We start from the raw sequence: 15,170 nt of genomic DNA, 5'->3' as shown, positions 1-15,170 counted from the left end.
AGATAGTTGCCGTATTCTCAGCGTTGCCAATGGACATTGCTTTCGAATGAAGCCACGAGCCGACCGCATGCTGTAATCAGGCCAGATGACCTACCCGATCCTTAAAAGAACTTGACACCCTCCTGGCCCTCGCTACCGAAGACTTGCGCCTTGCCCCGTTTCACGAGAACGTTGAGGGACTTGTGCATCGCATCTGGATCCATCCCATGCCATTCTATTCCAGTCAGCCGTTAGCCATCATGCCATACCAGCATTACTCAATGACCAAAAAAAGGCAAAGCAAGTCAACCTACCCTGCGACATCGTAGCCTCCCCTTCCAACAACTCATAAACCGTAAGCACCACATTCTTCTGGCCTGTGTTTTCCACCTATCCACCAAATGAAGCAGTTAGCAATCACACAATCCCTCCTTTAACCCTCAACCGCCCACAACATATCAGATGAAACTAATGATCTGGAATAAAAGAAACACATACCCAATCCGCAATCAACCCAGCCCACTCCTCCGGCCTCTTCCACCAAATCCACGCCACACTCTTACTCCCACCATCAATCCACTCCGCTCTCCTACCTCCGCCTCCTTCCTCTTCACTCTTCGCCATCCAGTCTAGAATATCCCGCGCATCGCTCATGGATATGCGCTTCCGGAGCGTCGCATTATGGAATAACGGGGACTCGATGGCTTCGATTAACGATAGGCGGTAGACGCGGTGGTGCCGACACCAGGATTGGATCAGGGAGGACCATTTCTGGAGTTGCGAGGTGCGTGTCGTGCTGTTGGGTTGGGGGGTGAAGAAGGCTGGGAAGGAGTACGTGAGGGGGAATTGGAAGGGTGGGGTGGTGGTTGTTGTTGTTGTAGTAGCTGCTGTGCTTGTCATTTTGGTGGTGGGTATTTGCGTTAGAGGTGAGTAAGGTATATAACTAAGGAGTGTATTCCGCTGTTGTCAAATAGTACTCGGTATATAATATGGGTTGGATAATGGTAACGTTGACGGTGATAGTTGTAGCGGTGGTGATCGATAAGGACGTCAGTAGATTATCTACCGCCAGCCAACAACCCAACCCACCTTAATGGAACTAACGTAACTTCTCCGCCTTAGAAATTTCCGCAACCTCCGCAGCACCGCACCGCACCGCACACCCCCACCTTCTCAATAGGTTTCTCCAGCAAGTTTCTCGCGACTTTTCCAATCACCCTCAATCAAACTTCAGATACGCAATGTCTCAACCTCCTGCTAAGCGCCAAAAGCGCGCCGAGTACCGCAAACAAGCCGCCGAAGCGGTCGTCGCGCAACCGGATGAGTCCGCCCCCGTGGGCCATGTCAAGCTCCCTAAGAAGAAGTTCTATCGTCAGCGGGCGCATGCGAATCCGTTCTCAGATCATCAGTTGAATTAGTATGTTTGTTATTTTCTTGCTCATTGTGCCATGTGAATAGGGTCAATGGCGTAGTGGAATGGAACGGAATGAAAGTCTCGGGGCTAAACTTTTCTTCTTTGTAATAGTCCCCTCAGCCCGGCGCATATGGACTGGGCATCGCATTTCCCTGCTTTCGTGAACCCCGACGCCACTCAGACGAACCTGATCGGAACGAGAAAGTTGCTTAAGGATGTCGAGGTCGTAGACATCGGATGTGGATTTGGTGGGTTGCTTGTCGGTCTGGCGGGGTTGTTGCCGGAGACATTGATGGTCGGTATGTTATATCTATCTACATCTTTCTTTCTCACACAAAGCCATGGATTGTGAAATGATCTGAACCGAACCGAACTGAACCTTTTAATCTTAGGTATGGAAATCCGCATTGCCGTCCTCGAATACCTAAACACCCGTATCCAAGCTCTCCGCGTGCAACAACAGCACCAGCAACAAAAGACACAACAACAGCAACAACAACAACAACAATCACAGTCTCAACCTACCTCTTCGACTTCCACCCCTGCCCCTACCGCCGAAGCTGCCGACGCTGATACTCCCACCGATGCCCCGGTGCATCCCGACCCGAACGCCAGCACGGCTCTCGTCCCCGGAGGATACCAGAACATCTCGGCGATCCGGAGCAACACGATGAAGTTCTTCCCGAACTTCTTCAACAAGCACCAGCTGTCGAAGATCTTCATCTGTTTCCCGGACCCGCACTTCAAGGCGAGGAAGCACAAGGCGCGCATCATCTCGGAGACTTTGAATGCGGAGTATGCGTATGCGCTGCGCCCTGGTGGTCTGTTGTACACTATTACGGATGTGGAGGAGTATCATCATTGGATTTTGAGACATTTCCGGGATGAGAGTGCGGTTGAGGAGGCGGAGAATGAGGGCCCCACTGTTAAGGAGTTGTTTGAGAGGGTGTCTGAGGAGGAGTTGGAGAAGGATGAGTGTGTGAAGGTTATGAAGGAGGCGACGGAGGAGGGAAAGAAGGTTACGAGGAATAAGGGTAATAAGTATGTTGCTGTGTTTAGGAGGAAGGAGGATCCGGAGTGGGCTTGATTTTTGTGTTTTCATTTTGGCTTGTATAGATCTATGGCGTGGATGTTTTGTTGCGAGATTAACAAAAGTTAATTATTATATACATGGTTTGGATGATAATTTGTTTTGACATGCGCTCATATAGTCTTGTGGGTGTGTTGCTTTCGGTATATATTACAATGTCAGGGATGGCACGTTGTAGAGTGGCTGAGTCTGGCTCAGAGGAGACTTCTATAGTGCAGTAGAGTGGTGTTGGACGTTGGTTGCTCGGAATTGTGTTTATTTGAAGGGAAAGGGCCCGAATTTAGGGAATACTATAAAACAACACACAGCTCTCGAATGCTAGCTTCGTAAAGCAAGTGCTTATAAATGTACTTTCACAGGCTAATAACTATAACATCGTCTCCATCATGTCGTTGGTACTTCGTTTCTCTTTGCTTGCAATGAGAGAGCCCATGGCCAGCATGGAGCATCATGTATGGCTGATTGCAGTCGCACGTCGACGAAACCAGACATGTATCACAAGAAAGACAACCACTCCGAGAGCAAGCATTGCGGATATCACCGAGAACCCCATGATATACTTCGGACCGTCGGAGGAAGGGAACAAGTACTGTTGCCAGTTAGTCACCTGAACGCCAAACAACAAAGACCCAAGATTGTTCATACCGAGCCGTATATTTGGGCTAGATTCCCTAATGCATTTACTAGCGCAAGGCTGACGCCTCTTACTTGCGGGTGCATGTTCGCAAATGCAGATGACGCATACGCAAGGGTGCCTCCATTGGTTGCCCACAATCCGGCAGCCATAAGTACGAGAAGGACATACCGTGCAGTATAGTTGTATACCACACAAACTGCAATGGAACAAGCTAGCGATGCACTCAGCCAGCCAGCAATGACAAGACCTCGCCATTGGGGAATTTTGTCGCTGAAGTATGCGGTGATGGCGGTGCAGACGAATGCGACTGCGTAGATCGGTACTGTCAGGAAGTTTACCCTTTCAGTGGATGAATCCCCGAAGAGGCCCTTCACGAGTGTAGGGTAGAAGTAGGAAAGTGTGCTAGAGCCGACTATGACCTTTTTGAAGTTAGAGTTGTGGCATCATGCGTATGTCCGAGGGTTTACCATACCATATATCCAACCACAAATCCCCAGGTCCGCCAATCCTTAGCCGACTCGACAACAGCATTCCAATGTGACAACTCCGGACTGTCTTCGGTCAAAGATGTGACATTGTCTGTCGCCAGCCGTGCGATAGCCACATGTCGCTCTCGTTCCGATAAGCGCCTAGAGGTGGCCGGAAGGTCGGGCAAAATGAAGGCACATATGATCGCGACCCCCACAGTTGCAGATCCCTCCACGATGAACAACCATCTCCACCCTCTTATTCCATGAACTCCCTCTAGACCCTGGATAATACCTGCCGCTAGTAGAGATCCAAACGCCCCTGAAAGAATTGCAGCAGATATGTAGACACCGAATCGCTTCGATTGTTCCGTCCGTTTGTACCAGGACGAGAGGACAAGAAGGACACCAGGTGCGAAGCCCGCTTCAACACAGCCTGCCAAAGTTATAAACATACTATCACCACCGACAAGTCAGTAGGATGCCTTACCAATCAGTGCGCGCAATACCACAAGGTGTTTGTAATCTTTTATCACGCCCATCACACAGGTTAGTGCTCCCCATATGACCATGATACCAGTCAGGAACAACGATGGGCGCGTGTGGCTTAGTACTAAGCTAGGTAGTTGAGTAACGGTCAGCACTGGCGTGTGAGAATCCCCGGTTATTGAAGTGGAACGTACTTGCTGGGAACTTCGAAGACAACATATCCGATGAAGAAGACAACCAGAGCAATGGAATATTGGTCGGATGTCAAGTCCAGATCCTCCTGCATACCCGAGATCTTTGCGTTACCGATACTGATATAGTAAGACCAGTTAGGCAATTATAGCAATGTGTAGGAGGATTGGGGGTACAGACTTGGTCCGATCCATGTAGGAGAGCAGGTACATGATCCATATTGTGGGAAGCAAAGTCAGATCAACCTTCCGCACGAGGGCCTTTTCCTCCTCGGCAGAGAAAGGCGAGGTAATCACATTCTCTATCTCCTCTGAGAGAGAGGCGTCACACTTGAGCTTGTAATCCGAATCTTCTGCCATTAGGGACTGGTCTGAAACAATGATTAAAGCGATTAATAGAGGGAAAGTGTCATTGAGAGATGAAGGAAGAGTTGGCAATATTTAGTCCGACAGGTCTGCCTACATGTCAACCACCAGACCATCGACTCCTTGCAGGTTATTTATGCTGCCCGCTCAGGGCACAACGCCTATGCCGGCATTGCGAATAGGGAACCGATATGGTGCTGTAGCTGCCATCGTTCGACATGGATCAGACGTCATCCGAAGGACATTGCAGCAGCTAGATCTCCCGATCCCCGCGCAAGAGCCGTATCAATCTATAGATGGTCGTACATGCGGATTTGATGCGATGACGGCAATGGAGACGCGATCCCCGCAAAAGCTCGGGAACCCCCGCAAAGCTGGGGTTGACATCCAAGCGTCTCCGTCTTGCCGAACTAGATTCAGGTGCCTCGACTCGAGGCACTCGTATGACACGCGAATCTTGCCAAAAAGTCAAGCTGCCTAGTTGCCCATCTAGGAAATGGGGAAGGCTAGTTCAAAGGAATCACACCCTCGCAGGCAAGTTGCCGCGAGACGGAGAGAAGCCTCGAGCCGAGATGACAAGACAGTCAGCCTTCCTTTTCCGGAATAGCCCTGGTCCGGCTCTAAAACCATGCCGGCAGCCTGGATTAGCACTAAGAGCCTTCAGATTAGAGGTTCTTTGTGGTTGCAGCTAGCAAGATGCAAAAAATGTGTCTTTTAAGCCATTCACTGTCATAAATTCACCTAAAGTGTACGCTATCGTAGACTCCCGCTGGATGCTATGCAATTCACAGGTTGCACCAAATAGGAAAGAAACAAACTGGGAGACGTATATGAAAAAACAATGGCCATAACTTTGGATGATGCAACTTGTTAAGCGCACTGCGCTCAACTCTATGCAGATGGCCACAATGATCATGTCACTGGCGTCAGTCATCAGTTGTTGGAGCCTCAGACCCCGGAGATCCATCATCCGACAGATACCCACATCACGGCGACGCCTTCAACCGAATACCTTCACATCTTTCACAGACAGCCAATTGGACCGGCCCGCCGATGATGCGTCCCTTGGCTGTCTTTCTCGGTTCCCCTTCTCGGACGAAGTAACGACCGTCGGGACCAAAGCCGTCCCCGCACTCGTGGCAGACAAAACAATCATCATGCCACTGCCCTCCAACTGCACTTATCACAACATCCTCCAGCACTGGCTTCTTGCATCCAAGGCACCGAGGAGCTGTGCGACGGGAGTGGCACTGCAAGCACCATGCAAAGCCATCCTTCTCTACGAAAGGCGTGTCTGCGTTGAAAGGCTAGAAGAGGTATGTTAGCAGTCATCGATTACAAAATAGAGGGGAAGACCGTACATCACCACACTCGGCACAGAAGAAGTGCCCGACGTGCCACTCAGCTCCACAAGCAACGACCACTTCTCCCTCTATCGGGGTTTTGCAGCTCTTGCACCTTGGACTGAATAGCTCATGGAAATCAAGGTGGCAATAAAACCTCAGTCCATGGGCTTCTTCATCATCGCTGGAAGCCTGCGCGAGACGTTCTTGGCGTTTCACTTCAGGTTCCTCATAGAATGCAACACACTCCAGGGCAGTTTGGCAATGGTGGCACACGAAGCACTCGGGATGGAAACGTGAACCCGCAGCGGTCACGATCTTCCCTGAGATTGGAAGAGAACATGCCTCGCATGTTGCGGTGGGAACGCCAGAGCGGCTATAGGTGGATAGCCACCGACTCTGTAACCCTGCAGTGGGCTTTCTCGGGGATCGCCTGGGAGCTTCGTTGTTCTTGGGTGGGCTTGACGGTGACTTTCCACCAGTACTTGTGCTCTGGGATGGTCCTGCCATCTCAGAGATAGTGGGCTCTTTGTCGTCTGGCAAGTTGATAACCGGGATTGACGGTGCCTCGGATACCTCAATAGTGGGAGCAGCAGGCTCGGGAGAAGGCACGTCCGGCGTTGCATCCCTTCCCTTGAAGCTATCTCGGTTGCGCGGGCTTTGCGCCTCAGTTGGCTTCCAAGTCGGATCGAAACTCACGATCGGCCGACCAGCACGATCACTCACAGCGGTTGGCATCGGTAGGCGAGTGCTCCGATCTTTGAGTTTCTTGCTAGTAGCTGCTCGAATGTCATCGCTGCGGATTTCTAGGCCATTCTTCATAGGGGATTCTTGCTCCTCAACCTCAGAGCCTGCCGTAGGAGGCTGTGGGAGCGGGTCGTTCATTCTATACTCTGGATTCCTTGACTGGCTTGGAGGGTTCTTATGAAGTTCGAAGCGAGCCAGCTTGTCCACAAAAGGAAGGCTACTGAACCGACTAGGTAGAGGACGCGAACCGCGAGGAAGAGCGTTGCGTGGCTTATTTCTCAAAGCCGAAGAGTCCGACCTTGAGAAGTCCGGCCGAGTGTTCTCGTCCTTCTGAGGCGAAAGCTGAGGCTCTTCGTATATCTGGTCGTTTGGATTCCTAAAGATGCCTTTGGATGAATCTCTACCGATATTCGCCAAGCCCAGCCCATGGCTGCTGCTGGTATTCTGGGTGGCGGACACTTCGTCCCGCGGCAACGCAAAGTTGACTTTGAGGTTCTTCCGTAGAGTCCCGTTCTTTTTAGGGCTGGGAATATCCCTTCCCATGGCAGACTCCTGCTCATCATGTGCCGGGCTTTCGTCCGACTCTTGGATGCTGCTAGGACCGTTGTAGCTTATAGTCGATCCCTGGTAGGCAAGACGACGACTGCCCCGTCGTGGAGTAGGAGAGCCCAGCCTCTCGCCACGCGAATACTGACTATTCCTATCTGGGCTTTTCTGGAGCGTGTCCAAATCGGGATTGTGATATGGTGCATATGGGTTCTTATAGGGAACACCGGGGTTCTGGTGCATCCACACCAGCTCGGTAGCTTCATCTTGTGCAGCTGCATGGAGCTCGACGTCATCCTCCAGGTCCATCTGTTGTAAGGCATCTCGCAAAGACTTTGCCTCTTCCTTCTCTATACGCCGTTGCGGGCTTTCACGATAAGCGGCGCTTGGGGAGGTAGGAAGAGCGCGGCTGTAGGCTCGAGTGGGTGAGATATGCTGCCGTACGGGGACTGTTCTTGGTTCCTGGACCAACGGTCGTCCGATAGGGCTGCCCATTGTGCCCCGAGATGAAGTTGGCCTATGGTTAGAAAGTGAGCTGGTGGCCCGAGGATGCTCGGTCTCAGCTGCTGGTGTGCTCGAGTGCATATACGAATGTCCATACGATGACATTGCAGACGCTGCTCGTGGAGGGAGATCCTCCCGAGTGTCAGAGGACGATCCAGTTGATCTCGAAGGAAGCGGCCTGGATCCGCCGGGGCGGGCAGGACGATTCGTCCGCAGATCTTTCAGATAGGTCGCTGTTACGCCAGGAATTAATAAATGTTGCCATGTCAACCCACAGCCGGCCGCTCGGCCAACCCCCTCGGAAAGCGCAGACAATGCTTCTGACTCAACATCGCAGCAGCGTAAACACGTACCGATCTGATCATTGGACATGTAAGTTGGACCGGGAGGCGAGACCTTGCGCTGGCCGTCCCTGGCCTTGTGAAATTGAGGCCTATGCATCATACTGGCCATGGAGGTTGAACCTGAGAGATCATACCAAGGGAGGGGGGGATATCAGGAAGGGGTAGGATGATGAGTTGGCTCTCAGTCGCAGAGCTATGAAGTAAGTGTCTAATATAATCGGATAGAGCCAATGAGATTCAAATGGGTGGCTGGGCAGTGGGCCAGGTATGGAATCAACTAGAGAGATCGGATCTGCCCAACTAGATCCGCTTTCCTTGCTTGAGAGCGATAAGGCGTTGTTCTTACAGGGTTAGAGAGTTAGCGCGGCGTCGGTGGTAGTAATTAGTGAGTAGTTAATAACGATTAGTTTCAATGAGCTCATGGATTCTAGTTAGTCCTGAGTGACAGGCAGGGGTACAGATGGGAAAGACAAGACGGACAGAAGCTATGGCCAACAATCCCTCCCGCCGAGGGACAACAAAGCGCCCAACCAAACACTGCAAACGTCAGGTTCCGGTTCTCAAGGCAACGCGGGGCCGTGCTGACTCATTGCATCCCACAGTCTATTCCTCTTTTGGTAGTCGCGTTAGATAACTGGCTCAAGTCTGATAAAGCACTACTAGTAACTACTGGGTGCATTTAGTCCTCTTATCTGCTCCCTCTGAAATGAACTGGTTATATGTCCGTCTGCATGGGTGGGAGTGGCAATGCCAAAATAACTGTGGGTCATTTATGCAGCTTTGGATACGACACATTGACCAATTCGCGTCGTTGGCTCCCTCAGATCGAGTTATGCCTCGCAGTATGCGTCTGTGTAACCTGTCTAGGTACAGCCAACTCTTCTTCAGTGGATGCTACTGCCCTAGTAACAAGTACAGATTCATGAGAAGGCTACATTGTCTGGTACACAGCAATAATACCTTAGCGAGTCCGTCTCACTCTACTACCGACGGAAGTAACAAAGCCTCTCAACCTTCCAGCATAAGAGGACAATCAATCAATTTGCCCGAAATTATAGGCATATCGACAGCTCAAATAGTCAAAATATGCTTGCTGGGAATAGTAACAAACACTGCAAGCGTAGAAATCTATCCAACCAACATGAGGCGCGTACAAATATTGTGGCAGCAAGTGATGAAATCGTAAGCAGCTGTGTCCTTCTTTGATTGAAGCTGGTGGGAGCTGCTAATGTGACATGAGATGAAATACTCTGCCATAAGGAATAATAAAAAGTGCTACAAGGATAAATCATGGGTACTGCCAGTCCTTATCACGCACTCTCCAACGTTAGCTACTAGTAGCTTAAGGCAGGAGCATGCACATGTATGGATGTCCAAGGAGGACCCATATGGAATACCTGAACACAAAGCATCAAACATACTGCACAGTTGATCTATCGCCAACAAATCTATCTAACAGCTTCAAATGAGCCCGCAGCTCAAACCAATTTACTTTCATGAGTGGACCGCCTCGTGTTCCCCCAGACTCCGCACGGGTCAATCGGCACGACGGTTGCGCTAACTGGACCCATGGGCGCTATCTTCCTCAATCCTGGATGGATTTAAACCCAATCAACAAACCAGTCACAGACTGAGTTCTCGCACTAATCACCGAACCGCTTATGGCCGAGGGCTCACTAACTGGTTCGTATGACCGAGGATCTTGTTTCTTTTCGGGCTCTCTATGACACATCGGCACTTTTAGGCCTTCGGTTTTCCTGGACCCTTGCCATAAAACCGGCGCCATGCGATTCTTCGATCTCTATCCCCGCTCGACTTCTGTTTTGCTCTACCACTTGACTTTCTTGGCTACTGCTGGAGGCTTCATGTGAATGTTCGATAGCGTCCTCGATGCCGTACCTGGAAGTTAACAGCTGTGGTCTAGAGCAGCGTGCTATATTCTCCTGACCTATTTTAGTTTTTAGTTATCTCGAAATGGGAGATAATACGCCAATCGACATCATCCATTCTCGAGATTACGATGAGACTCCAAATCTAGATCCCTTGTCGCAAGTACAGGAGCAACAACAGCAGGATTCGGCTCCCAAAGATGCGGAGACTAAATATGAGCAAGACGTCGTACCAGACGGTGGCTATGGCTGGGTTTGTGTCGCTTGCGTCTTCTGGATCAATGCGCACACATGGGGAATCAACAGCGTTGGTTATTCCAGATCATTTGCTCCGATACAAGGACTAACACACACACGCACTCGTCCCGAGATCTAGAGCTACGGCGTCTTTCTTTCCTACTACCTCTCGCATAATGTCTTTGCCAACGGTTCTGCCCTGGCCTACGCCTTCACCGGCGGTCTGAGCATCTCCTGTGCCCTCCTAGTAGCTCCTCTAGCCACACACCTTATCCACATGTGCGGAACCCGCCTAGTTCTAAACCTCGGAGTCTTCTTCGAAACCCTCTCCCTAATCGGTTCATCCTTCGCTACCGAACTATGGCACATCTTCCTTAGCCAAGGCGTCTGCTTCGGCTGGGGAATGGGTTTCCTCTTCGTCGGAAGCGTAGGCATAACCCCTCAATGGTTCCACCGCCGTCGCAGTCTGGCAATGGGCATCAATGCAGCCGGCTCCGGCATAGGGGGACTAATCTACTCCCTCGCCGTTGGCGCCATGATCCCCCGACTCGGCCTAAGCTGGGCATTCCGAATCCTAGGAATCATCGCATGCGTCGTCAACCTAGTATGCGCCAACCTCCTCAGAGACCGAAACAAGGACATCGGAAGCCGCCACCACGCCTTTTCCCTACCCCTACTCAAGCGTCCCGAATTCCTCCTCTTCCTAGGATGGGGCATCTTCAGCATGCTAGGCTACGTCGCCGTGCTTTTCAGCCTCGCCAACTTCGCCCTCTCCGTCGGTCTCTCCTCCCACCAGGGCAGTATTGTCAGCGCCCTGCTCAACCTCGGGCAGGGCCTCGGGCGCCCCATCGTGGGCATGTTCAGTGATAAGCTAGGTCGGATCAACATCGCCACGTTCCTAACATTCCTCTGTGGTTTGTTCTGTCTGGTGATCTGGATCTTCGCTCGCAGTATGGGCGTGGTCTGCTTTTTCGCTGTCCTCGTCGGCACTGTTGCAGGAACCTACTGGGCGACCGTTACCCCTGTGCTGGCGGAGATTATCGGTCTGCGAGACCTCCCTAGTGGGTTGAGCATTACGTGGCTGGTCCTGGTACCCCCCACGACCGTGTCGGAGGCTATTGCGCTTGTGCTGAGGGATAATGGATCTACCGACTCGGTGTATCTGAGAGTGCAGATCTTTACGGGGTTCATGTACATTGGTGGTGCGGCGTGTTTGTGGCTCGTGCGAGGATGGAAGATAGGGGAGCTTGTGCGGTCTGAGAAGAAGGAGGGGGCGGCTCCTGGTATGATGGTTCCCGGTAGTATAGAGAAGAAAGATGAGGAGGAACCTGGACAGAAGGGAGAAGAATATGATCCTTCACCTGGGATACCCGCATCAGGAGTGAAGGAGACTCAACTCTGGGCGCCATTTCATTTGCTGCGTCAGATGGTGGCCTTGAGGAGAGTATGATCAGTCTAGACGAGAAGGAAGAAGACGCTACAAGAGACTAGACTAGATAGCATAGGATGTCTAGATTACCATTCTAGACTAGCTTAGAAGTACATGAAAGGCATACATACATACATACAGACATACATACAACGATCCTACATAAAGCCCCGATAGACGCCTTCTAGTCATGGTAGATTTTGCAAACCAGAAAGATTGTAGTCATGTCATTATTTTAGTAACTTTTCTCTCCAGTCTAGGCATCGCTTCCCAGAATCAGGATTCTAACCCGCCTCTTTCCTGCGCCGCGACCACCTTCTTCCTTGACAGAGCTAACGTTGACATTGACCTTCTGGAACAGTTCCACAGACATGCTGGGCCCCGACTCGGCGTTTCCTTTGTTGGAAACGCGAAGAGTGTACTCTTCATTATCGAAGTCGCTCTGTCGGCGCGTCACCAGCTCCCGTCGCTCGTCGACGGTGCGGAGAGCAGCGTCATCCGGAAGGACGAAATCCTCCAAGCGTACCACGCCCTCGATACCGAATCGCGGAACGAATACAACAACGCCGTTCTCGAAGACACGCATGACGTAGCCCTCCTCTTCAATGCCGCCGTCCACGCCATCGGCTGCCATCTTCTCTCCGCGTGCCTTGAGTGCCTGTCCAACGTAGTATTCGATGCTGGCGCGGCCGGCGAACTGGGCATTGCGATGACGGTAGTTGATGTTCCGGCAGATATCTTCGAGTCTGTTCCGGGTCATCACTCCCTCTACGACGGCGCGGCCATCTTCGCCCTCGTAGCCAATTGCTGACGCGAGTTGGCGGTGGACTAGAAGATCTGCGTAACGTCTGATGGGGGAGGTGAAGTGCGTGTAGATGGGTGAGGCTAGACCGTAGTGACGGAATTCGGACTCTGCGTGGGCCCCCGCGCAGAAGTACTCTGCGGATGTCATGCAACGGGTGGCGAGAATGCGGACAAGGGTGTTGAAGAAGGGGTTCTTCTCGTCAACACAACGGTCAAGGGAGTCGGCGAGGGCACGGGAGCTGGACACGTCCAATCTCATGTTGCGCTTCTTGGTGAGTTGGTTGATAAGCTCTTCGAAGTTTTGCGGGGGAGGGGTGGCGTGGCGTCGGAGCATGGCGGTCTGAGAGAAGGTGCTGTAGATCTTGGAAGCAACTGTAATGTTGGCGTGAAGCATGAATTCCTCAACAAGACTGTTGGTCTCGAGCATGGCCTTCGTCTTAACATCCGTGAGAGGATCGCCCACCTCGTCGTTGTCGGTTTCGATGCGGACTTCTGGCGAGGCGAGGTTCAATGCACCCGCATCCATGCGCTTCTGTCGGAGGATCTTGGAAAAGCGGAGCAGAGTGCGCATGCTTTCGGTAAGTTCGTCCTTCTGCGTAGGATCATCAATGCGCTTCTGGGCCTTCTCGTAACTGAAGGCTTCACGAGAGCGAATGACCGATTTGGTGAAGTCTGCAGATACCACTTCTGCGTTGGGCGTCATCTCCCACAAGACGGAGAAAGCGTACCGCTCGACGTAGGGCTTGAGGGAACAAAGGTCTGTACCGAGAAGATGGGGCAGCATATCAATACGCTTGTCGACTAGGTAGACTGTTGTTCCACGGAGACTGGCCTCCAGGTCCATTGCATTGTTCGGCTTGACGAAGTGAGAGACATCTGCAATGTGGACACCGACTTCGAAGTTGCCATTCGGTAATGGCCGTGCATGAAGCGCGTCATCAATATCTTGACAGCCTGGGGGGTCGATACTGCAGATGAGGAGATCTCTTAGATCCCTCCGTCCCTTCCAGCCAATATTATCCTTGCTAGCCGGTACTCTCCAGTCATGACCCTCGGCGGGAAGACAGTCGAGAACAGCCTTCGGGAATGGCTTGTACTGAACGTCATACTCAAGGAGCAGCGCCTCTGTCTCCGCACCCTTAGTCTCCAGTTCTCCTAGTGAGCGAATGAAATGGCCGGTGGGGTATCGGGAATCGCGATCCCAGGCGTCGATGGTGACAAGAATACGTTGACCCATAAGATCGCCAGCTTGTCTAGTACGGACTCGAATCTTTGGTACACGCTTGTCCATAGGGAGGACGAAGACGGTCTGCTGACGGCGACCGCTGCTAGCCTGAGCACCTGCCGAACCGGCATCGACATGTCCGACATATTGACGCCAGTTTCGTTTCATGACTCCAACAACCTTGGCTGTCGGTTGCGGCTTTCCCTCCGAGCTTTTTCCATGAGCTTTCCTGACCTCTTCTTGCAAGGCCTTCCGTTCTCTCTCCGACACCACTGCCTCGGTATCATCGGTATCAGGGTTGTCGTTCTTGGTGACCGCCTCCTCATCGACAATCTTGGTAGATGGCGACTTCCATTGGTCCTTAGGAAGTACTTCAATAACAACAACATCCCCAGAGATGGCTCTGTTACTGTTATCACGACCCAGAATGAGCAAGGGCTTGTCGAACGCCGGAACATTGACAGAGCCCTCCAGATAGTTGTAAGGTGAAACATTGAAGACTCCCTGGTGCAAAGTTCCAGCTCTGATGCCGGTCATAAGCTTAGACATCGAGTAGTATTCGGGGTAGAAAAGTTCGCCGCGTGCGCCCTTCGCTTCCCTTGCCTCCCGAGACTCGTTGATCATATCAAGTAGCCTATCCGAGTCCTCCAAGCCAGACACATAGTCTGACAGTGACAATGCGGTCACATCTTCCTCCTTTGCTTTGCGCAAGTTTTCCTTGTCGTCCGTGATGACAACGATAGCCGGGATGTCGTTCTTCTTCCCCTTCTTCACCGTGGTCTTAAGATGTTCGGCATACCACTTGGCCACTGTTCGCACAGCTCGGTCATTTCTGTCATTTATCGACTCTTCGGGTCCTCTCCGGACGTGGGTCTCCAGTCGGAACTCGTTGAAGAAGAGATAGAACCGCTTTTCGTCGGTCTTGATCAGAGAGAGCAGGCGGTTGTAGAGGGGTAGGGACTGGTTCTTCAGTTCTTCGAGGACGGTTTGGAGGATGATAACATCATAGAAGGCTCCGGTATGTTCGAAAAGATCCATGCCATTCAGCAACGCATTGGTATCGGGGACAAGGTAGTGACCGCGGGGGAAAGCGCTGGTGCCCGCGGGCTGCTCCGAGAGCACGAAAGGCGTGACTGTGTCGCATTAGCCATCAAATTGAGCAAAAGTTCGATCTGCTTATCTCACTATTTCCATTAGCATCCGCTGGCGCAGTAGAGGCGCATGTCGAGCAAAGCTTTGACGAGCAAGGAATGTCTTGTCTGAGGTAAAGTTCGCGAACAATCTTTTGAACTTTTCCGCTTTTCGTGGATCTCACGAAGACTTTGCTGGTGACATTTGCTGCCTGCGGATTCGACGAGAAATCACGCCGTAAGCTTTTCATTTTGACTGTATAGCGACCACACTCCTGGCAGGTCGTTGTATTCTGCGACCCAAATCGTTTTTTCAGGCCGTGGATGCACTCCGTGACG

At 51.7% G+C, this 15,170-nt stretch overlaps 6 protein-coding genes across 6 annotated transcripts; 2 read left to right on the top strand and 4 right to left on the bottom strand.

Annotated features, from left to right (window-relative positions):
* Nucleotides 1-101: 101 nt before the first annotated feature.
* Nucleotides 102-879, bottom strand: AKAW2_20830S (ESCRT-II subunit protein VPS25; the record flags this gene model as incomplete). Its single annotated transcript, XM_041685586.1, has 3 exons — nucleotides 102-214; nucleotides 294-369; nucleotides 478-879. 3 exons carry the CDS (start codon nucleotides 877-879, stop codon nucleotides 102-104), a joined length of 591 nt encoding a protein of 196 aa, XP_041539656.1.
* Nucleotides 880-1,523: 644 nt separating this feature from the next.
* Nucleotides 1,524-2,480, top strand: trm8 (tRNA (guanine46-N7)-methyltransferase; the record flags this gene model as incomplete). Its single annotated transcript, XM_041685585.1, has 2 exons — nucleotides 1,524-1,692; nucleotides 1,786-2,480. 2 exons carry the CDS (start codon nucleotides 1,524-1,526, stop codon nucleotides 2,478-2,480), a joined length of 864 nt encoding a protein of 287 aa, XP_041539655.1.
* A 451-nt stretch (nucleotides 2,481-2,931) lies between these two features.
* AKAW2_20828S (uncharacterized protein) lies at nucleotides 2,932-4,627 on the bottom strand (the record flags this gene model as incomplete). Its single annotated transcript, XM_041685584.1, has 6 exons — nucleotides 2,932-3,072; nucleotides 3,129-3,539; nucleotides 3,593-4,023; nucleotides 4,078-4,205; nucleotides 4,271-4,387; nucleotides 4,449-4,627. The coding sequence occupies 6 exons, from the start codon at nucleotides 4,625-4,627 to the stop codon at nucleotides 2,932-2,934; spliced, it is 1,407 nt and encodes a 468-aa protein (XP_041539654.1).
* Nucleotides 4,628-5,619: 992 nt separating this feature from the next.
* AKAW2_20827S (LIM domain protein) lies at nucleotides 5,620-8,226 on the bottom strand (the record flags this gene model as incomplete). Its single annotated transcript, XM_041685583.1, has 2 exons — nucleotides 5,620-5,940; nucleotides 5,995-8,226. The coding sequence occupies 2 exons, from the start codon at nucleotides 8,224-8,226 to the stop codon at nucleotides 5,620-5,622; spliced, it is 2,553 nt and encodes an 850-aa protein (XP_041539653.1).
* A 1,865-nt stretch (nucleotides 8,227-10,091) lies between these two features.
* AKAW2_20826A (MCT family MFS transporter) lies at nucleotides 10,092-11,693 on the top strand (the record flags this gene model as incomplete). The annotated part of the gene is made up of 2 exons (XM_041685582.1): nucleotides 10,092-10,313; nucleotides 10,383-11,693. 2 exons carry the CDS (start codon nucleotides 10,092-10,094, stop codon nucleotides 11,691-11,693), a joined length of 1,533 nt encoding a protein of 510 aa, XP_041539652.1.
* Nucleotides 11,694-11,928: 235 nt separating this feature from the next.
* On the bottom strand, nucleotides 11,929-15,082 carry DIS3 (exosome catalytic subunit DIS3; the record flags this gene model as incomplete). Its single annotated transcript, XM_041685581.1, has 2 exons — nucleotides 11,929-14,834; nucleotides 14,887-15,082. 2 exons carry the CDS (start codon nucleotides 15,080-15,082, stop codon nucleotides 11,929-11,931), a joined length of 3,102 nt encoding a protein of 1,033 aa, XP_041539651.1.
* Nucleotides 15,083-15,170: the final 88 nt, after the last annotated feature.

This window comes from Aspergillus luchuensis, chromosome 2, assembly GCF_016861625.1.
Source record: "Aspergillus luchuensis IFO 4308 DNA, chromosome 2, nearly complete sequence".
In the NCBI taxonomy this organism is placed as follows: domain Eukaryota; kingdom Fungi; phylum Ascomycota; class Eurotiomycetes; order Eurotiales; family Aspergillaceae; genus Aspergillus; species Aspergillus luchuensis.
This window is presented reverse-complemented; position numbering and strand designations above follow the sequence as displayed.